Source organism: Mus caroli, chromosome 16 (assembly GCF_900094665.2).
Source record: "Mus caroli chromosome 16, CAROLI_EIJ_v1.1, whole genome shotgun sequence".
NCBI lineage: Eukaryota > Metazoa > Chordata > Mammalia > Rodentia > Muridae > Mus > Mus caroli.
Genome location: NC_034585.1, coordinates 91610642 through 91633377, shown reverse-complemented (window position 1 = coordinate 91633377; position 22736 = coordinate 91610642). Strand labels below are relative to the sequence as shown.

The 22736-nt window shown below is 43.3% G+C and overlaps 1 protein-coding gene across 2 annotated transcripts in view; it reads left to right on the top strand.

The window, feature by feature from the left end:
* Dscam (DS cell adhesion molecule) overlaps positions 1-22736 on the top strand; it is a 577624-nt gene that overhangs the window by 131289 nt on the left and 423599 nt on the right. For both annotated transcript variants that reach the window (XM_021184771.2, XM_029470764.1), the window contains exon 3: positions 4306-4452. In XM_021184771.2, coding sequence (XP_021040430.1) covers positions 4306-4452 — 147 coding nt within the window. The remainder of the gene's footprint in view (positions 1-4305; positions 4453-22736) is intronic.

Here is a 22736-nt window from a genome sequence, read left to right as displayed (position 1 = left end):
ACAGGTGGCGCAGGTTTTGAAAGCATGAAGGGGTAATGGAGAGCAGCTGAGGCTTGGCAGTGTGAGAGGCAAGGAGAGGGCATTGGTGAAGGGCAGCTTCAGTGGCAGTTGAAGGCCTAGAATTAAAGGGGTCACACAGAAAAGTTGATGCATGGCACCATGAAGAGGGACCATTGGTGAAAAGTGCAGCCCAGTTGTAATGCCAGGAGATTGGAGCTATTGGTACCATGGGATAGCCACCAAGAACAGCAGTAACCATGGAATGGAGGCTGCTTGGAAGACAAGCTGTGTGCACTGCAGTGGGTGGAGCTTGAACACAGAGGCTTGTGAATGAATGGCAGACACTGGACACTGAATTACACAGTTGGAGTTTGGCTTTGCTTTGATTCGGTTATGACTGTGCCCTGGTTCTTCCCCCTTGAAGTAAGAAACTATTTAATTTATTTTTGATTTTATAGGAGCCCACAGTTGAGAGACATTAAACATTTACAAAGGAGATTTTTGAGTTTTACTGAGACTTTGGATTTTAAAAGAAAAATAACTTTTGAAGTCTTTGAATTTGTACGGCTGTGGGACATTATCAGTCTGTAAAAAAATGTTTTATATTGTGATTTTTTATTAGTGGGGATGAACAAGAAAGGAAAGGTTGTGGCTTAACAATTTCATGTGTCAAGTTGACAAGGGGTCAATTGTGCTGGCTAAATTTATAACTTGACAACAAACTATAGTCATCTGAGAGGAGGGAACCTTGATTGAGAAAATGCCTTCATAAGATCAGGCTATAGGCAAGCCTGTAGGCATTTTCTTAATTAGTGATTGATGGTTGAGGGTCAACCCATTTTGGGTGATGCCATCCCTGGGCTGGTGGTCCTAGGTGCTATAAGAAAGCAGGCTGAGCAAGCCATACAGAGCAAGCCAATAAGCAGCATCCCCCCATGACCTCTGCATCAGCTCCTGCCTCCTACTTGAGTTCCTGTCTTGGCTTCTTTCTTTGATGGACTACAGTGTGGAAGTGTAACCCTTTCCTCCCCGAGTTGCTTTGGTCATGGTGTTTCATCATAGCAACAGTAACCCCAGCTAAGGCATTCAGGCTGTGAAGATGCTGCCTGTATCTCCCTGGTAGAAGTTTCTTTCTCTGGGCTGATATGGAATTAGGTCCCTTGACTTGATTTCTGGTAGACATCTCCATGTGTGAGGTGTGAGGTATGAGCTGGGAGGTATAAGGTGTGAGCTATGAGGTGTGAACTGTGGGGTGTGAGGTCTAAGCTGTGAGCTGTGAAGCTGAGTGCCCTGGAAGTTTGAGGAAGTTGTTTGAGTCCAAAGCACAACAAGACAGAAGACACAGAGACCCTGCAGGCTCTCCGGAGCCCTATCCTCTCTCTATTGCCTATCCCCTCTTTCCCTTCATCCTCTCCTCTGCCTGCTGCTCTCTCAATTCCTGAGTTCACCTTCATTACTGAGTTTTATCCATTCTCTTTTCTCTAGAGTCCCTTTCTACCAAGTTGGGAAATGAGACCTCAGCTCTCCTCTAGGTCCAGGCATTTGCCTACACCAAGTCATCCCCTCCTTTGGCCACAATGATGTTTCTGAGGACAAGCTTTTGGGTTCCCCTCCCCTCATTGTGCCCCATGGACCTCTTGTGCCAGACATGAGTTTGATATGCTACGCAGAGCCTCAGGTTACACTTAGAACAGGTGAAGGATCTCATGAGTGTCTTCAAGTTGGAAGGACCCCTCTGGCTGAGACAGGAATGAAGAAATTCTCCAAATTGAGGGGGAGAAAATCAAATATGAATGTCAAAAAAGAGAACTGTGGATTACAAAATAAAACAAATGTTGACATGAGAAGGGGACCAGTGAGAAGGTCCAGGAGTAATGGGGGTGGGGATAAAGAAGGGTGTGGCAGACAGTAAATGGAAAGGAGAATACACTAATATACTTTTTTTTTTATCCTTGAGGAACAAACTATAAAATGAAAATGATTGAGAGTGTCATCAATGCCTTATCTTCTGTAAAGACTCTCAGCATGCCACTGCTGGTCTCTCTCAGCCGTCCCCTTTCAGAGACCATCCCTTCAGCCCATTGGACACCCCATTAGGGGCATTCTCTTTCTCTTCACTGAGGTGTTAGCCTCTCAAAAAAATCAGGTGACATCCTTCTGGAAGCTGATTGAATTGCAGGGTGTTCCACTGCCTAGCTAAAAAAATGCAGACTTGGAATTAAGACCTTGAAGATGTCTTGATTTAAAATTTGGGGAATAAAGTTGGTCCAGAGAGAAAAAATAAGAGCAGGGCTCATCATCATCTCTTTACCCTGGTGTCAGAGATTGGATTCATCCCCAGCTGTTGGGAAGGTAATTCAGCTATCCTGCTCAGGAGATACAAATCAGCCTCAGTGGCCACCTAGCCCTAGGCAGGAGGCCTCCTATCATTACCTGCTTGGTCCGGTTAGAACTGGGGCTTTCCTCTGCCTTGCAGGTAATGACAGACAGGGCAAGGATTTGGACCCAGGTAGTTGGGCATGCTGGGTAGATACTGAGCACCCCATGATCCCTAAAGTGGCAAAAATGCATGGATGTCCCTATGGACTCTTTCTGGAATATTTCTATTATTGGGAGGTTTTAGAGAGTTCTCAGAACAATGATGATTTTCCATACAGGTTTTAAACATCTTTAAAGGGTTTATGAGTAAAGAATTATTTTTCTTGTTCTACTGTTTTTGATTATCTCTCTTCTCTTCTCTCTGTCATGTTTGTGTGTGATGGCAGAGGGTTAGAGTCTCCATGTTCATGTACATGGATATAGGCATGCATGTGTCATGGTATGCATATAGAGGTCAGAGAAAACTCTGTGTCAGTCTTTACTGTCCACTTTGCTTAAGATGAGTCTGTTCTCTCGTCACTATGCACATCAGGCTAATAGCTTTCGGGAATCCTTCTATTTCCACCTCCCATCTGTGCTTAGGAGCACCAGGACTACAGACACATGTGCCGTTTTGGCTAGCCATTCTGAGGATTTGAACTCAGAGCTTAACACTTGTAGAGTAAGGATTTGACCCACTGTCATTTCCCCGGCCTGAATTTTTTGAGGTTTTGTATTCATTTCCTTTTCTAACAGACTTATTCTTCCATCTTTGGAGGATAAAGAGAAGCCAATCCCTAGAGCCCAGCCCCCTTCCTCCAGGAGACTCATGTACCCTCCTTGCCTTCTTTATTCTTTATTGGTTATTTTATGTATTTATATTTCAAATGCTGTGTCCCTTCCAAGTCTCTCTGCTGCAAACTCCCCATCTCATCCCCCATCCTTTTTGTCTCTAAGAGGGTGCTCCTCCACCCACCCACCACTCCTGCCTCACCACTCTAGCATCCCCCTAAAGCCGCCACAGGACAAAGGGCCTTCCCTCCCATTGGTGCCAGATAAGGCAATCCTCTGCTACATATGTAGCTGGAACCATGGGTCCCTCCATATATACTCTTTGGTTGGTGGTTTAGTCCCTGGAATCTCTGAAGGAAGGGTCCAGTTAGTTGATATTGTTATTCTTTTTATGGGGTAGCAATCCCCTTCATCTCCTTTACTCCTTCCCCTAACTCTTCCATTAGGGTCCACAGACTCAGTCTGATGGTTGGTTGTGAGTATTTCCATCTGTTTCAGTCAGGTGCTGACAGAGTCTCTCAGGGGACAGCCATACTAGGCTCCTGTCAGCAAGCACTTTTTGGCATCAAAAATAGTGTCTGGGTTTGGTGTCTGCAGATGGGATGGATCTCTAGGTGGAGCAGTCTCTGGATGGCCTTTGTTTCAGCGTCTGCTTTTTTTTCCCCCCCTGTGTTTCCTTTGGACAGGAACAATTCTGTGTTAAATTTTTGAGATGGGCGGGTGGCCCCATCCCTCAACTGGGTACCATACCTATCTATTGGAAGTTGTCTTTATAGGTCCTATCCCCTCTTTGTTGGGTATTTCAGCTAATGTCATCTCCATTGGGTCCTGGGAACCTCCCACTTCCCTGGAGTCTGGGACTTTCTAGTGGCCACCCCCAGTTTCCCCCCACCCCACCCCACAGGTTAAAGGTCTAGTTCAATGTCTCAGGTTATATTCTTTCTTTAGAGCAGGGTGCAGTGTGTTGCTAATGAAATGATTGTTTAATTAGACAAAGAATGACAGATGAATATGTTTGCTGATTTCTTTCCAGTGTCTGTGCTATGCAATTGTTATCTGTGTGCCATGCCTTGTTAGCATTAGAACAATATCGCCTTGGCCAGAATGGGCTTATTTTCAATGGTTCTTACCAAGGGTCCTCTCTCTGCCTTTCAGTTTTACGGGAGCCCTATACAGTCCGTGTGGAGGACCAGAAAACCATGAGAGGCAATGTCGCGGTGTTCAAGTGCATTATCCCCTCCTCGGTGGAGGCGTACGTCACTGTCGTCTCATGGGAGAAAGACACGGTTTCACTTGTCTCAGGTAGGCTGAGCGCCACTGCACATCCATTGTGAGGCTGCTTAGAGGTAGGAATGGGCCTCCATTTCTGTGTGATATACGGAAGGACACCTGGAGTTGTTATATCAAAGGATGAGATTACCTTGGTTGACTCCATATTACAAATATTCCTGGTGGCATGCCTATGGTGCAGTTACCATACCTACTGGTATATAGTGGTCCCATTCTCAGACTCACTGAAGAGTCGACTGATGAAGGGATGCTAATTACATATACCATGCCCTAGCCACAACTTGTATGGGGAAATTGAGGTTTTTATTTTTGCATTCAAGAGCAGGTAAGTTGAGTACTGTGTCTCTGAGACACTTCATTGATGCATAGTATATTGTGGTGTTCAGGTGTGCTGATCTTCTGAAACTGGGGTGTGGAAACAAAGCATTGGTTTCTGTTCTGTGTTCTGTTGATCCTTTCAAATGTCACACCATTAGCCTTGAACATGCTGTTTCTATTGAGAATCTATGTTCTTTCTCATCAGAAGGATATGTTGGTATGGGATAACTTCTCATCATGAATTGGGTATCTAGAAATTCCAAGGCCAGCTCAGTCTGTGGGAAATCAGTATATCCACCACCACCAGTATTGATGTTGGCTTTTTGCCCCATGCTCTTGACCTGGATAGGCCACCTAGGTAAAATCATCAGGTTTCCTCACCTGTGTCTCCTTCCATTGTGACTTCTAGTGTCTTAAAATTGTCTTTCAGTGGGGAAACTTTCTGATGCATGATCTGTTGTGATATTCAGGAAGCAACTACTTTGTTCTTAGTGGTCTCTATGAACTAGGGCAAGAGGCTGCAGAAGTGTTTACATTAGCAGACATACATACACGTGTGCATATATGTACATACACATACATACACTACTTACATATGCATAACACACACACCTCTCTAGTGCTGTCCCTGGTAGCTATGGCATCCTGTGTATTCAAAGAGACAATCTGTAGCTCAGCCCTTCATGGAGATGCCTTGTTTTTGATTCTGCTTGTTAATTACCTATAAGTCTGTCACCTGTTGCTTCATGCAAAGCAGCCACTTAAAAGATCCTAATGAAAATGAAGGTATGTCATCCTGAAAATACATCAAAGAACTACAGGAAAGACCAGTGGTTTTAGTTAGTTAATTTTTATGCTGCCTTTTCTGTTGGTTGGTTTTCTTTGCTGGGGATTGGGCAGAGACCTCCCATATGCTTGGTGACCATCCTGCCACACAGCTCCAACCCCAGGCCTTTTATGATTTTCATTTTGAGAAGAACCTCTTTATGTTAATCCTGGGTGGCCTTAAATTTGCAATCCTCCTGCCTCAGCTTCTTGAAGGGCTTGGATGACAGGGTTGTGACACCAAGCCTGGCTTTAGTAGTGACCTAGAGAGAAGACGAATCCCTCACACCTCAGGGCATAATAAGTTCTTGATGCAATGCTGATCAATTGTATAATCTGTTATGGTCTGATGGATGCTGAGTGATGCTGAGTTTCAGAAGTGAACATGATCGTGGTAATGAGAATAAACTCTTGTGCACCTCTGCCTAGCTGCATTCATGGTTTTTTACCTCTTTTCCTTAGAGGTTTGCATGGCAAATGGGGGATATTCTAAGATATTTATGTATTTGTTCAGTATTGAAGATAAGGGGCCTTCACATTGACATAGCTAAGCAGAGAGCATCCGGGGAGAGAACAGCCCCCATGCTGACATACTAGGCGTTGCACATCCCTGAAGGGAAAGGTTCTTCTCGGGGAGGAGAATATTTAGAGCTCTGCTCACTGTCACCTTCACTGTGAGGTTCGGACTGAAGGCTATTCCACCATCACATAGCAACACATCCGGTTCAGGCCTCAGCATCTTCCCTGGGAGAGAAAGAGGTTTATCATGTTGCACTTGAGAGTGACACACATCATCTCTGTTTTTATGAAATTCATCATGGTAGTCACAGGTTCAATAATGAGGTCAGTGGGCCATGGGCCTGAAGGGAAAGGGGGACAAGTGCTATTGGGACTTTATCTTATGAAGGAACCCACCAATCGAAAACCATTTGTTTGTATGCCGGCTAGTTGGAGACAGACTCTAGTCAGCTATTCTGAATCCAATAGACCTTTAATTAGGCTGATGGCCTCAAGGCTCCAGACTTGTGCTAAGCTCTGACAGCAAAGGTGGGAGGAGTGAAGCTATGTGACAGGATCTACTGGTGTCTGTGGGGATCTTCAATGGGCCCACTGAGGGGACAAGGTAATGAAGTCACTGGAGGTGACAGTAATAGTATCCAGGGTGCTGGGGAATATAACCTTGAAGGCCTGGGGGCCACTTGAGTTCAGAGCACCCAGAGTGCTTAGAGCATATGAGTAGCAGGTTTATGCAAATCTGTGGACCAGATGGTCTTTGGGAATCTTGACTAAGGAAATGGATATTTGTCCTCTACAAATGGGGATGGGCGATCCTCCCCTTACATCTTCTCTGAGACAAGGTCTCATGTTGTCCACTGCTGCTTTGCCACTTACTCCAGGCTATCTTCATGGATTCTCCTGTCTCTACCTCCCATCTCTCCATAGGAGTGTTGGGATTACAGATGCAGGCATCTGCATCCACCTTTATGTGGGGATCAGAACGCAGGCCCTCACTCACACTTGCATTGACAGCAATTTGGTCACAGAACATCTCTGTATCCCCAGCCCCACTAAACTGCTTCTCAATGAAAGGAAAGTTGAATCATTTGATGCATTTCTACAAGAGGCAACAGAATGATGGCTATCCCATAGCACACTGCTTTTGTTCTTTTGGGCTGAGGAAATAAGCAAGATGCAGCAGGACTGGTCCAAGGGACTCTGATGTGTCTGTCTCAACAAACTCACTGCATATTCTTCTATGTGAAAACCAAATTCTCTTTGGGGCTGGGGCTGGGAATGGGGATGGTGGAGGCTACGGGTGGCCTGAAGCCCACTCAGAGACAAATTATGCTTCCTTTTACTCCTGAAGTTCCCAATATTCAAGACATGAATGAGTTCATTTCTTTTGGATTATCTTTGCAAAGAATACTTTGGTAGCCTAATGGTAGGACTCCTGTAGTTACGCCAAAGATCATAATGCCTGATGCTTCCATTGCTGTCTGTCACTGCCCTCAAACTCTAGTGGAATGGATAGGGGCCTAGATCTCTGTGTGCACACACCACAAACCCTCATCCTTGTAAATATGGTGGACTCTGACACACTGTCTTCCTACACCACTGAAACGGGAACAGTGATACATGGGGCTGCCTACATAGTTCAATGCCCCTTTGTCCTGTAGAGCAGCAAACACCCTTTGAATATTAATGCACCCTCATAAACATACAGTGAGTTGGCTATCAAAGTGCATGGAGTTGTTACTGCTGCCAAGAACCCTAAGACACAATCCCAGAGAACAATGACCCTGTCTTCCTTTGTGAGGTTTGTTCATAGTGCCCATTGAGAATTTCCTCCCATGTAGGGAGGCAGTGATGTGAGGGTCTGGCACTCCATCTCTGTTTCTGCTGATCAAGTTGTGAGAGTCTCTCCAGGGGCTCAGGCACGCTAACATCAAAGATGCAGACAAAGGGGGCCAGATTTGGAGGAAAGTGGAAAAAGCAGATACTGTACCATCCTTGTAGCAGCTGTCTCGCTCTGTAGTGTTCCCTAGCTGAAAACCCTTCTTTAGAGATGACCCAAGAGCTTTCTCTGATAGGATCCATGAATAAAGATCTAAAAACTGATTCTCTCCCTCCACATTTGGGATTAAAGGAAGGGGTTTTCTGTCCCTGTAGAATTAGAAAGGGCACAGACTAGTAGTTTGTATCAAACCTTTGTGTGGGGCTTGGGACAAAGCTGTGTCTGGATGTCATAGATAACCAGGGGATGACTCTGAGAAGTAACCCCGGTTGACACACTTTGGGGATACTTTTTGTCTTATAAAGCTCAGAGAGAGTAGCAGATAGACAGACAGTCAGGGGAATGGGCAAAGGCTTCAGGTCACAGAAGTTGCCTGGGGAAGTAGGGAAAGTTCTAGAAAATGGTACTATGTAAGAAAGCCTTTGCATTTTATGGAGGAAGGGACACTAATTAAAAGATAGGTAGAGTAGAACAAATTAGGAAAGGCTACCAAGCTGTGCTGAGGGTAGCTTGGACACAATCCATTTTCACTGAAGGAGAGATGCTGGGTCAATAGCTGTACCACAGTGGGGGTCTAGGGGTATGCATGCTTTGTGACCATATCTGTAGACTTGGAACAGCAGCCCCCGTCTTGGCACTGAGAGTTTAATTTTACAGCCAGTGCTGAGTGTTTTCAGGTAGTCTGTTACTTTACTGTTTGGGTCATTATCCTGTTGGCAACCAGAACATTCTGGAGTTGAAGAGGTAATGAGGTCATCACTGGTGTGATGTAAGGACAAAGCTGTCATTGACAGACCTCATGTTTGACTTCAAATATGCCAGGGAATCACTGTGTGAAGGAAGCATTAGAGAGGAATGTGTAAGAACCAGGTAAAACTGGGTGGAGCGTTCCCATACTGGGTTTTATCCATGTATGTTAGCTAATTTCACTTACATTTACTTTTCGCAAACAGGAAGGACCCTCATTCACAGCACAGAAAGTTCAATGCAGGGGTTGGAATCAGAAGGTTTGAGGAGGGTGTGGTGTGTGTGGCATGCTGGGCCTGCTCCCTGAGAAAGCTCTGAGAGGAGAGCGAAGTACTTCCATTTGAAAACCATTCATTACATTTAGCTAAGTCTGTTGCTCTGGGAACTGTCTATGTTCTGTCTCCCTGAGTCTGATTGGAACCAGGTTAGTTGTGATTCTGCTCAGTTTCCTAAGGACCCTGAGATGGGGCTGTGTGTTGTCAGCAGCTGGGTTCGATGCCCTTGAACAAGTAGGTCCCTGAGCAACAGAACACCGTGTCCTTTCAAGAGGAAGAACTTTACCCTCCATACAGCAAGTTGTGCATTGCAGAGCAGATTCCCAAACCACAGAAGCAGGGCCACAAGCCACAGCCATAGTAGTGCTCTTATGAAAGAGAAAAGAGCAGTGAGTGAGCAGACTTAGCCTGAGCTGGGGACACCTCAGATATCAGAGGTGTCCATCTGTGCATACATTTGTACAGTGAATTTGATATGTGTATGGTGTATGTGTGGGGTGATATGTGTGTCGCTATGCTGTGTATGTGACAAGTACACAAGCATGTGCTATATGTGGCAAGTGTGTGTAAAACTCAGCATGGGTTCTTTGCAGCAGTCTCCCACACCTTCCAAATGACTTTTCTGTATTTCCAAGAGGAAATGGCTTTCAGTGTGGCTCAAAGCACTAACTGGGGATACAGGGACAGGTGTCTCTGGTTTTAGCTTCAGTGTCCTCAAGTGGGCACTCATGGCTTCACAGGTCCATCCACAGTAAAGGACAGGAGTCTGGAGACTAAAACTCTATGCTTATCCCCCCTTCTTAATCTTGGCTGTCTTAATCACCCCCCTTTCAGACATAATCTCCCAAGATACTCTATGCATGTGTCAAGAATCCCTAAGATCAGGTCAACTTTGGTCACTTGCAAAAATTCAGAGGATCGCTAATACAGTTAACTGCCATACCCATACTGAGACTGTTACAAGGGAGGGACTCAGAGGGAAGAGTCAGCAAAGAGAAAAAGCACAAGGCCCTGAGAGGATAGCCACACTGGAGCTTCAGTTCCCTCCCCACAAAGTCACAAAGGACAAACTAAATTCTAGCAGCAGAAAGCTGTGATAAAGCTACAATATATACTGACAGTGGAGTCAGGGTTTCAGGGTCAGGCCATACAGGTACCTCATCCTGGACACTCCAGGAGGGGCAAATATTCAGCTCAAATTGCATTTATTTATACAGTTCAGGCAAGTGACCACCCTTACCAAACCGGGTAACAAGGCCCTTCGAAGTCCCTGTTTGCAGACAACAGCAACAGGTTCACCATGTGAGCTGACCTCTCTTAACAGCAGCAATCTCAGAGGTACTGTCTCTTTCTGTACCACACAACTTTTTTGAGTTGATGGCTCATGGGTTTCACACCCCCCACAATTGCAATTTTAATATAAACATCAATATTGCTAAGAAGGTGAGTGGGCACTAATGCCTATAATCCAAATATTCCCAGCCTCAAAAAGAGATCTTACTCCAAATGACTTGCATGTTCCCAAAGATCATTGTCTGGAAGGATTCACTTGTGCTTCTCCTTAGTGAACATGTGACTGGCTTCAGTCTGTCCACGGGGGAGCCTCTCTATCCAACTCTGTCCCTGGGATGCATGTATCTTCATGTAAGAGACAGGTGTGCCAAACCCCAAATGTAACCAAGGATGGCCGTCAACTCCTAATCCTTCTGAGATTACATTCCTATGCCTTGTTTATGAGGTCCTGGGGCTCAAACCCACAGCTTTGTATACGTTAGGCAAGTCCCCTACCAATTAAGCTACATCCCAGACCTCACCACATCCTTTATATAGACAACATTATTCTATGAGTAAGGTGTCCTGAATGAGGCTTGACATAAACATTGGTCATTGTTGCCACTTGTATCATGACATAAAACATTGGCCATTGTTATCATTTGTATCATGACATAAACACTGGCCATTGTTATCATTTGTATCATGACATAAACACTGGCCACTGTTACCACTTGTATCATGACATAAACACTGGCCACTGTTACCACTTGTATCATGATATAAAGACCATTGTTATCACTTGTATCATGTTCTCAGTGTGCTTCTGGAACACACTGGCAGTTGTATGTAAGGAACTTGTTAAAACAGAAAAGCAAAGGTAATTCAGGAAGAGTTGTCAACATGCAAAAGGTGCAGAGGATGTTGAGAGTGAATGGTCAGGAGCCCCGCCACTGTGGCACTGAAGCACCAGGACGGTGTGAACTACCACAGTTTAGGATTTTCATAACAAATACCCTTACACTGACTTAAGTGTTTCCTCAAATATAAATTAGATGGTAGAAAATTAGCAACAAACTGGCAGGAAAGGAAACAGAACTTTTTGCTTTAGCTATCATGGGTGATTCGAAGTACAGGCGCACAGGAATGTTTACGGGGTACAAATGGTGCAGTAGCTCTCGTGGCATTGCACACACACACATCAGCCTTTAGTGACAGCTGTATCACAATCCCATCAGGTGCTATTCTCACCATCCCACTTCACAGATAAGGAAACTGAGGCCCAGAGAGCTTATCTCTAAATAACATTGCCAATGGAGTAACCTGACATTTATAATGGTATTTTTATTATTTAACATTTTATTGATATATAATTGTATATTTTTCATGGAGTATAATAATTTAATCTAATAATAATTAGATTAAGTATCTAATGATGATCAAATCAGAGACATTTGCATACCCATCATCATAGTTTGTGTTGTTTTATTTTAATGTCTTTATTTAGTATTTGAAAACTTTAAGCATGTATTCAAGGTATTATGGTTGTCTTTACCAGCCATTACCTGCTCTTACCCCTCCCCTTGTGCTGAGACCATTCTCAATAATAAGTGCTGTGTGTGTGTGTATACACCACTTAGTTATGTTTGCTTGAATGATCACAGCAGGGAGGTTATTTATTGAAACATAAAGAAAATTATTCCTCTTCCCTATGCAATAATTAACTGCAAGTGGCCTCTGAGAGAGGAGCCAGCTCTCATGATTGTCTTGAATCACATCCCACATCCAGAATAAAATGTTGACAAGTTCAATCTTGTACAAAACTTGTGCTGGAAACCATAGAGGCTGTGAGGCCATAAGAGCAAAGCTCCTGCCCAGAAGACATTTCACAGCATTCTTCCTGTCCTCCAGATTTTGTTTTCTTACCCCTTCCCTGCCTGCTCTTCTAGAATGTTTCCTGAGCTTTGCTGTGGATGATATACATCTCTCATTTAGATCGGAATATTCAACAGTTGCTTATTTTCACCACTTTGACTGACTGTGAATCTGTGCATTAAATGCCTGCTACATACTACAAAAGAGATGTCTTGACCAAGGCAGACAGTAGAACTAGTAGATGGATATATAAATAAATATATAGAAGGCCTTTTGATAACATCTACTTAGTAAATCCATCATAATATGTGCCTACATGGGGCCAATAACATTCCTAGGCACAGGCTTTTTACCATGCCACAGTACCAGGCAGGGACTCCCTCCTATGGAGCAGGCATCAAATCCAATGAGAAAATGGTCAGTCACCACCACGGCATGTGTGCCGCTTTTACATTACAGGTTGCTATGTGGGCACCCAGGTCCTAGAGCTGGATAAGAAAGGTGATGGCTTTTCTTCTCCAGGCTCCTGAAAGATAAATTTTAGTTTCAAGACAATCTCTAATTGTTCCTTCCCCTCCACCAAGGATAGTATGTTGTTGCTGGACACAGAGGAGGGACTTCATAAATATTTATTGAGTATATTTTGAATGGGAGAGTTTTCAAATTATTTCAAAAATTTCTAATTATTCTCATTACTTTAAGAAATGGATTCTCTTTTCCCCTACTTTTTTTGTTTTTCTAAAATATGACTTCACATCAACTCTCTAGAGTACTTTGGTGGACAAATCAGAGGTGTCTTGGGACTTTGCAGCTGACACGGAGCTACTCCGTGGGACAAGGGATCACCTAATTGCTACTATTCATTTTCCTCAGAGTAAACACTGTCTCTTTTATTTCCCTGAAATGCTTTTTTTTTTTGTCTTATCCCTTTCAGTTCTACACTGCAGCATGTGTCAAGTCACAGAATACAGAACTTGCTTAGCATGCATGTAGCCCTGGGTTTGATTCCTAGAACCACATAAATTATAAGTGGTGGCACACACCAGCACCAGGGAGCAGAACAGGAGTTATCAGGAGTTCAAGGTCATCCTGGGATATATAGTGAGTTGGGGCTAGCCTAAGATACTTGAGATTTTGTCTCAAACAACAACAGTAGCAACAACAACAACAATGGCATACATTTAATCAAAGCACAGCCCAAGCCACAGGAGCGTAGATATATACCAAGGCCTTAAGAAACATATCATGGCATTTTCCATGTAGTGGACCCACATCCATGTCTTCATGGCTTAAGATGCACCTGTTGCTCTATCTAAGCAACAGATGCCTCTACACTCATGACATTTGCATGTGGATGCATGTTGTGTCGCACTGTAATGGATATTTCACATCCAGTAATGATCATGGGTATTGCGATTATAGGATGTTCATAGGAGAACATTAGACCAACTTTATGACCTGGAAAAAGTAGACAGGAGAGGGTGACATGGTGAAAGAAGTAATGGGGAAAGTTGTGTGGCCAAGTAGGATGCCTAGTGAGGATTGAAAGACTCTCAGAGCATCCTTATAACTCACTGCAGGACCATGTTTGTGCTGGACTGCTGAGTGAAGATGAGGAGATATCCAGAGAGTCCAAGCCACCGAAGTTTTGTGTTCAGAGCAGGGCACAGCCAGGGCCACGTGTATGTGTTTCTCTTTTTGCCATTATACTGTACTTAAAATTATTTCATCACCTTAATGTCAGCATGTGGGATGGGTATGACACCGTTATAACCATGGCCACTTTTCACGAATCTCATGATCTATTTACAAAGGGCATACATGTGATGGAGATGTGACAGGCCCAGTGTATTTAGTGTTGGTGAGCCGCCTGTACTGAGAAGACCACAGGGATTAGTGGTTTGAAGGCTATTTCTTTAACAGTTCAGAGAAAGCCACATGCAGCTTATTGAGTGGCTTCTGAAACAGACTTATAACTCAGAGCTTACTTCAGCCTCAAATATTTTATATTATACTTTGATACAAATAGAATGTCATGCCTATGTAGTCAAATGTTTTTCTAACGTTTCTGGAGAGAGAATATGTGCACATGTGCATGGGCACCTGTGTACACATGTGTATGGTGTATATATGCATGATATGTATGTATGTGTAGGGTAATCATAGTCTCTTTCCATTGTAGGTGCTGTAACAGATCACTCTAGACTGGTTGATATAAAGAATAGGAATTGTTTCTTATAGTCCTAGAGAATCTAAGATCAAGGTGGTGGGTAGTTTTACCTAGCAAGGCACCCTCCTGTTCACAGCTGTCTTCTTGTTTCCTTGTGGGATATGAAGGGTAAAGGGCCCCTCTGGAGTCCTTTCATGGGGACTCTAATCATTCATGATCGCATCCTTTGCCCTGGGTTTCACCTCTGCTTAGGTTCCATCTTAGGGATTTGGAAGCACACAGGTGATTTGGCATTTACTCTGTGATAGATGAAAGCTTTCTTAGGTGGGTGGTTTCTGAGTTTGCTTTGTATGAGGGACGAATGGGCAAGTGATGAGTTTGATGGAATGGTGGCTGGTTAGTGTCACAACAAGAAGCACCCAAGTGTCATGACTTTTCAGCCTTCTGTGCTTCACCCTCTTCACTCCTGAGTAGGCTGAGTACGGATTTATGCTTAGGGAAGCCTTGCATGCAGGGGGCAAATACATCCCTTTGTTTTCAGCTCAACTGCCTGTGAGCCTTCCATGCTCTCTTCATTTCTCCCTTACTCTTGATTTTTGCTCATTTTCTGCTGTGTTCCTTTGTCCTTTGGTGCCTACAGCATCTCCTGTGGCAATTGTTCTTATACCAGGAAAAGAAAGGGTTTTTATGAAGAGCCTTCGTGGAGTCATTTTCAGACCACAGATAATATTAGGAGAGAAAGGAGTACTGTGCACACCCTTGCCTTAATTAGATGGTGACATTTTTAGTTCTCAACACTGCTATCCTTTTGAATTGAAACCCTATCATTGAAAAAGCCAAATGAACTTGAAAGTGAGCAGGGCCATTTTCCAGAAGGGAACACAGCCAGGCCAGATTCCTTGGTGGAGTGCCAGAGGGCACACAGGCCAGGTTTGCATGATGTGTTTCTTCAGTGATGGTTTCCAAGTGAGGAGGGTTCTTTAAACTGCATTGTCCCAGATTCAAAGTTTGCAAGATGCCTGTTTTCATGTTCTCACTAAAAATAATGGAGCACTGAAGGAAGTGTGATCCATCCTTGCAGGTCATTTTTACACCATCTACAATGATTTCCTGAATGTGCTAGTAACATTACACTTGCCACTAAGTCAGGAAAAGTATGTGTTGTATATATACACTACATACAGATATAAAAAACACATACAAACATACATGATTACATATATAAACATACAGAAACACACATAAGCATATACATATAAATGCAGTGACAGACATGCACACAACAACATACATACATGTAAATACATACATAATGCATACATAAACACATATAAATGCATATAACACACACACACACACACACACTACTCATATTCATCACCTTACTGAAGGACAGCAGGCTTAGTTTATTTCTAGCCATTGTATGTAACCAGCATTTAAGCATCAAGGGAAACATAGTAATTTAAATGCACACTTACTTGTGACTTACATTTGAGTCTTTGTAACTCTCAGAGGGTTTTTGGACAGGATTAGGTGGGACAGAAACTGGGAATGAGAAGCAGGTATTGGAAATCAATGACAAGAGTGCAGAGAGGAGCCCGGGGAAATGAAGGGAAAACTAGAGGGAAAGAGAAGCACACGGCTTCTGCACATCTGCTCCACCTCGTGCATCCATACCATAATCCCATCAGATGGCTGCATGATTAATTCAAAGAGGTATTGATTTGTTTTCTCCTGTGGACTCTAGCCTGCTGACCTGGCTTTACTGACAGGCCATTGTGGATGAGACACATGAATTTATGCAATCACGTTAGCCTGTGCAGTCAGGAACAAGTGTTCAACCCTGAGCATATATCAACAGTGACTGAACACTGAACAAATAAATACCCATCAACACCCACCAAGCCATACCATGAAATGATGTCAAAGGGCCTGCCTAAAAGCAGCAGTGGTGGCAGGAAGCTTAGTAAAGAGGTGTGTGGGGGGTGGGGTGGGGGGTGTACACATGTCTGTGTATGTGTGCATGTCTGTGTGTTCATGTACATGTGACTAAGCCCAAGCAACCTGATTTTCACATAAAGATTTAGCTAAAGAATAGTAGGATGTGGTGACACAAGTTTATAAACAACCTTAAAAAATCATAAAATCTTACCCTAGTTAAAAGAATGTGACCGAGCTAGACACAATGCGTTATACCCTTTATCTCAGTACACAGGACACGGAGGCAGAAGGATTGCTCTCAATGCGAGAGTAGAATTTATCTCAGAAAAACAACAGCCAAAACCCAGAAGAATGTGATTGATGAGCCAATTGAGGTTATTATTATTTTTTTTATCACAGCCACATACTGAAACACAACAAGCCATGAGGAAATTAAAAAAAAAAAAGTTGTAGATGTGGAAATTGAGTTTGTAATGACATCTGAGTAAAAGTGGTGGTAGTTCTCATGGTCTGTGCGGTCTTTAACTCTGTGGTGCCTGAGTGAAATTTGCTTTGGGCAGGAGCTTCCACTGCAGAGCTGGGTTGGTGTGTAGATGCTCACAGCAGTGGCTATGGAACAGTGTGAACTCCGAGAACATTTTCTCATTGAATGCATGGTGGGGTCTGTGTGTGCTAATTACTCTTCGGGCATCTGCTGTAGGAGATTAGACTAATCACACAATGCTCCTAGACACAGACTGTTCCCATGTCTGTTTATCACAGGATTGTTGAGCACTGAGCTCTGGGTTGCTAAGTGTTTTCTATTCCAGAACAAATAATTCAAGCAGATCATGGAGATGAGACATGAAAAAAAATGGAGGGGTTGCCTAGGAGATAGCTCCGTGTGTGTGTGTGTGTGTGTGTGTGTGTGTGTGTGTGTGTGTGTGTGTGTTGCAAGCACAGGGCCAGAGTTCAATCCCCAGAGTACATGTAAAACAGCTGGGCGTGATGGCTCATATCTGTTTTCCTATTGCCAGGGAGATGAGTCAGTGATGGTTGTTCTCATTGTTGAATTAATACATCTCTAACTAAAAGAAAGGGGCTGCTGGGAATGGCTCAACGGGTAAAGTACTCACTGCACCAGGATGAGTTTGAATCCCCAGAACTCTCTCATAAAGCTGACCATGTGACACAAAAAACAATCACCCCAGTGTTCCTATGGAGACCTGGAAGGCTGAAGCAGGAGAATCCCCGAAAGCTTGATGCCCAACTAGCCTGTTATAAAGAACAGAAAAACAACAGAAGTCTGCTTAGCTGTCTTCAACAGGGGGAATTCAGGACTGATAACTGGTGTGCCTCTCTCTCTCTCATTAATTAAATTAATTAATATAAAGAGACAGATAAAAAACCAAAATGCTAAGCCCAGTGTAGATCCCAATGCTTATGTTGTATTTTTTCATGTTTAATTAATTTGCATTTCATAAATAATATTGACAGGCATAAAATCCCACTAACATTTCTATGTGTATTTGGGGGTATATTTAAGATATTGTTGTGAATCTGGAAGCTATGGGAGTGATCTATTGGTATGTTTCTTTAAGTGTATATGGATGAAATTTTACATGCTCAAGAGTAACCTTAGGAGGCTTATTAATCCTTTCAAATCAAAGCTGTTCAACTTTGCTATAAAAACCACAAAGCAAAATGTCCTACTTTTTTAGAACCTCAGGGCCAAGGGCTGGGACCTTGATGGAGAGAGGGCCCATAGACACCCAAGCTGAGAGGGTCTGCAGGGAGGCAGGACCTCAACAAGTTTACGCTGCTGCCTTGGGTTCTCTCTTTGATTTCTTGGGTTCAGCTTTGATTTTCTTTCTTTGATCATGCTGGTTACTAAGGCCATTTCCATGCAAGCATGTGCTATACTTCAGGCCGACCCCCACATCCCGGCCACCCCCTCTCCCACACCCCTCCCCTTTCCTCTTCCCATCTGCTTCCATGGCATCTGTACACATAGCATTTACAAATCTATATAAAATCTATGACCCACAGATGAGAGACATGGCATTTCTCTAGGACTGGCTTAATCCAGTTTTTGTGACTGGCTCCCACTTACCACCTTTTCCCTGTCAGTGACCTGGCTTCAGTTTGGGGAGTTTCACTGCATTTCTGGTTTTGTTGGTTGTTTGCAGTCATAGGCATTTCATTTTCTAGCTCTTCTGACTGCCAAGGGTGGAAGTACTCTTGGTCAGCAGACAGCCCTATGCCAACATTGGGAGCTGTGAATCTCTCTAGTTTCTTGGACTTTAGCCAGGTCTGCCTCTGTCATCACACTGTCCTGTGCATGTTTTCCATGCTCCTCCAGGAACACAGACTATCAAGGACTCAGCATTTCTGAACTAGAATTTGGACCTTTGTTTCTAATGAACACCAACTGGGACCCCATGAAGTTCCTAGTACCTATGGGCCCACTCTTCCATGAAAGGGAACAAAGAGAACACTTCATTATTGTTGATGTGCCTTTGGGTGTTGGGATTGCATATGAAAGACTGAAGCCGGGTGTTTTCATTTCTGCTGAGATAGTATGAATCCAGACACTCTGTGGTCTACTGTTGGCATCCCCCCCTCCTTTATTTCTCTCTATCTCCCTCTCCATTTCTCCCTGCTCCTTTTGGTCATTTCTTCAGGATTGGAAGAAGTCAGCCAGGTGAAACATTATGGAGTCAGGTTTTGAAGTAGTTTTGTGGCTGAATTATGCCTCTCGTTGAGTGTGTGACCTTTGATCTTGGCAACTTCCCATGGAGGGAGGGTACATCCTTGCACCCACCCCCTTCAGTGCTTCAAAATCACAAACAAAAGATGGAGGAGATGAGCTTAGTAGCCAGTAAGTTGTTCAGAGAGGGAGCTGCTTTCATTGGCACTGGTCTCATATCACACTGTGTGGGGTTGGTTGGTCTCTTCAGAGCAATGGATTTGCCTTCATCTATTTTTGTTGTTGTTGTTGTTGTTTAGGTTTCCAATGCATCCTGATTTTCTATCTATTAATTATAAATTGTGGGAGGATCATCTGTCTGAAAATATCATCCACTGTGTTCCATCCTTGCTTTAAGTGTGGGGTGAAGGCTTTGAACTCAACATGATCATTCTATGATTAAACCTTCAAGTACAGCCAAATATGAGCTCTTGGCATAGATAGAAAGACAAGCTAAAGGGGGTTTGTCTCCAGAGTTTCAAGTTAAGGAATAGCACATCAGCCTTGGACCAGAGCTTACCAAGTTCGCTCTGAAAGTAGGGGAGAACAATGTGCTAGGCTGTGGTTATGACTACTCCTTTGGTAGGAAGTCAAAGCTGCGTTACAACCTAATTACTTCAATTTTGCCAGAGAATTAGAAACATATGTATAATTTTGTTTCTGCATATTGGCAGACCCAGCGGGTCATCCTGTCCATATGCTGGTGGAGCACAGATTCTTGGGAATTTCAGATGGTTTTGTCTCCTCTCCGAGGCACACTTTGCTCCTCCAGTGATTACTGAGGAGGCTTCAGTGCTTCTCCTTCAGCTTCCTGTTATCAGAGCAGAGAGTTGTCTTGGCAGCCTTCTTCTTAGCCAGGGAGCTAAGATCTGTACTGTCCTTAGGGCTAATATCTTAAACTGGTGACTTGAGCTAACGGTTAATTCTGAAGTTGAATATCACGGTTGATTATAAGGTCGTACATAATAAGATCCTTCCTTTGACTGAGACTTTCCATTTTCTAGGTAAATAAAGCCCCTCTGGGTGCATTTGTATTTTCTCTTCTTCCACCCTTACCTTCTCTATGGAAACTGTGGGGATCTCTAGGGGGCTGTTGTCTCCTTGCTCCATTTCAGACTTGAAAGTAGTGTTCAAATGCAGACATACTTTACAGATTGGCAATTTTGCTATAATTAAGTTTCATGAATATGAAAATTCTCAAGAAATTCCCACGATGCTCCAGGATGTGAGGGTAAGGGTTTATGAAAGAATTCTTTCTTGCCTCACTGTGACCCTGAGCACAGGAGTATGGCTCAAGTAAAGCATGATACACACTCTTCTGAAACCCAAATCATATATTAGTTCAGACTTAGGTATAGGATGCATTAGACTAAAGGGCTTGGGGCAGGGGGAGGGTTAGTGTCAGGCTCAGAATAGCAAACAAACTCTGCACTCCAGGAAATGGCATACATCCAGCCCTCTTTCTTTTTTTCCTGTACAGATTTATGCTCTATTAGAGTCATTATTTTTATTAGATATTTTCTTTTTTTACATGTCAAATGTTATCCCCTTTCCTAGTTTCCCCTCTGAAAACCCCATATCCCCCGCTCACCAACCCACCCATTCCCTCTTTCTGGCCCTAGCAGTCCCCTATACTGGGGTATATAACCTTCATAGGACCAAAGGCCTCTCTTCCCATTGATGACAAACTAGGCCATCCTCTGCTACATATGCAGCTAGAGCCATGAGTCCCACCATGTGTTTTCTTTGGTTGGTGGTTGAGTCCCAGGTAGCTCTGGAGATACTGGATAGTTCATATTGTTGTTGTTCCTATGGGTCTGCAAACCCCCAGAAGATGTTACAATATGTAATAAGGACACAAGCTTCACTATGTTCATAGCAGCCTTATTTATAATAACTAGAATCTGGAAAGAACCCAGCTGTCTCCCAACAGAGGAATAGATACAGAAAATGTGGTACATTAACACAATGGAGTACTGCACAGCTATTAAAAACAATGAATTTATGAAATTCTTAGACAAACAGATAGATCTGGAATATATCATCCTGAGTGAGGTAACCCAATCACAAAAGAACACACATGATATGCACTCACTGATAAGTGATATTTGCCCAGAAGCTCGGAATACCCAAGATACAATTTGCAAAACACATGAAACTCAAGAAGAAGGAAGAACAAAGTGTGGATACTTCGTTCCTTCTTAGAAGGGGGAACAAAATACCCATGGAAGGAGTTACAGAGACAAAGTGTGAAGCAGAGACTTAAGGAATGGCTATCCAGAGACTGCCCCACCTGGGGATCCATCCCATAAACAACCATCAAAACCAGACACTATTGTGGATGCCAACAAGAGCTTGCTAACAGGAGCCTGATATGGCTGTCTCCTGAGAGGCTTTGCCAGTGCCTGACTAATACAGAAGTGGATGCTCACAGCCATCCCTTGGACTGAGCACAGGATCCCCAATGAAGGAGCTAGAGAAAGTACACAGCCCTCTTTCTTAGGTGTCTTTCTTCTGATGAACATAGGTTCATCATGGAAAAAAAATTAGAATTATCAGTTTCTTTTGTCCTGTTCCATTTATATCATGGGTCCCATTTGTCTCCACAAATATATATATATATATATATATATATATATATATATATATATATATACTCCAGCCTCTCATCCCTCAATTTCCAGGTGTCAAACTCTTACCCTTAATTAGGGTAAGAAGCATTGTTAGTCTTTAGCTGTTTGTCCTTCCAGAAACACTGTGTGTAAAAAAACACTCAAGTCTACATCACTCTCCACCAGGGGTGCTCACAGCATCACAGACTTCCATGTAAAGCACCCCCACCCCCAGCTAATTGCCACATTGTAACAACCATCTCATTGTTCCATCAATGTTATTCAGGAAAATGTTGCATGTACTGCTTTGGGGTAAGACTCCAGAGATGGACTTATATCCTGAGTTACATGCTCTTATTGATTATGAAGATTACTTGGGTAATTAGTCCAACAGAGAGTTACAACTTAAGTGGAGACTGCTGATGTGGCCCTTAGGCCAGCTCAAATGGAACTTGTAGACATGGAAGATTATGCAAAATAACCTGACCCACCACCAAGTGCTGCTCCTGACCTACCAGAGCCAAGCTTCCTCTGTCAGACAGGCTAAGCTCATTTGACCATAATGGCCAAAAGTTACATCAAGTTACCAGGAGTATGGACAGCCTGCTACCAAGGCCAAGCTATACCTAGTAGCTCCACCCCTCAAATAGGCAAAAGGTTGTGTTTTAAAGGTTCAAAGTTACTTAAAATTATATAAAATTAAAATCTTCCTCAAGGATTCATTTTAGTCTTCTGAGCGTTTTTGGACAAATAGACATGTAGTTAAAGTCTCTCTGGAATAAATGGGTTCTTGTAGGCAGCCTCACATGCAGTTGACACTGCTCACTGAACAAATGACTACAATCCCACCTTTGATCTACCTGCGGTAAAACAGGATAAAATCAGATACACTGACACATTTTTGGCTCTCCATCCTTACTTAAAATGAGAAGATGGTGTCTATTCTGATGTGTTCTCTCTCTCTCTCTCTCTCTCTCTCTCTCTCTCTCTCTCTCTCTCTCTCTCTCTCTCTCTCTCT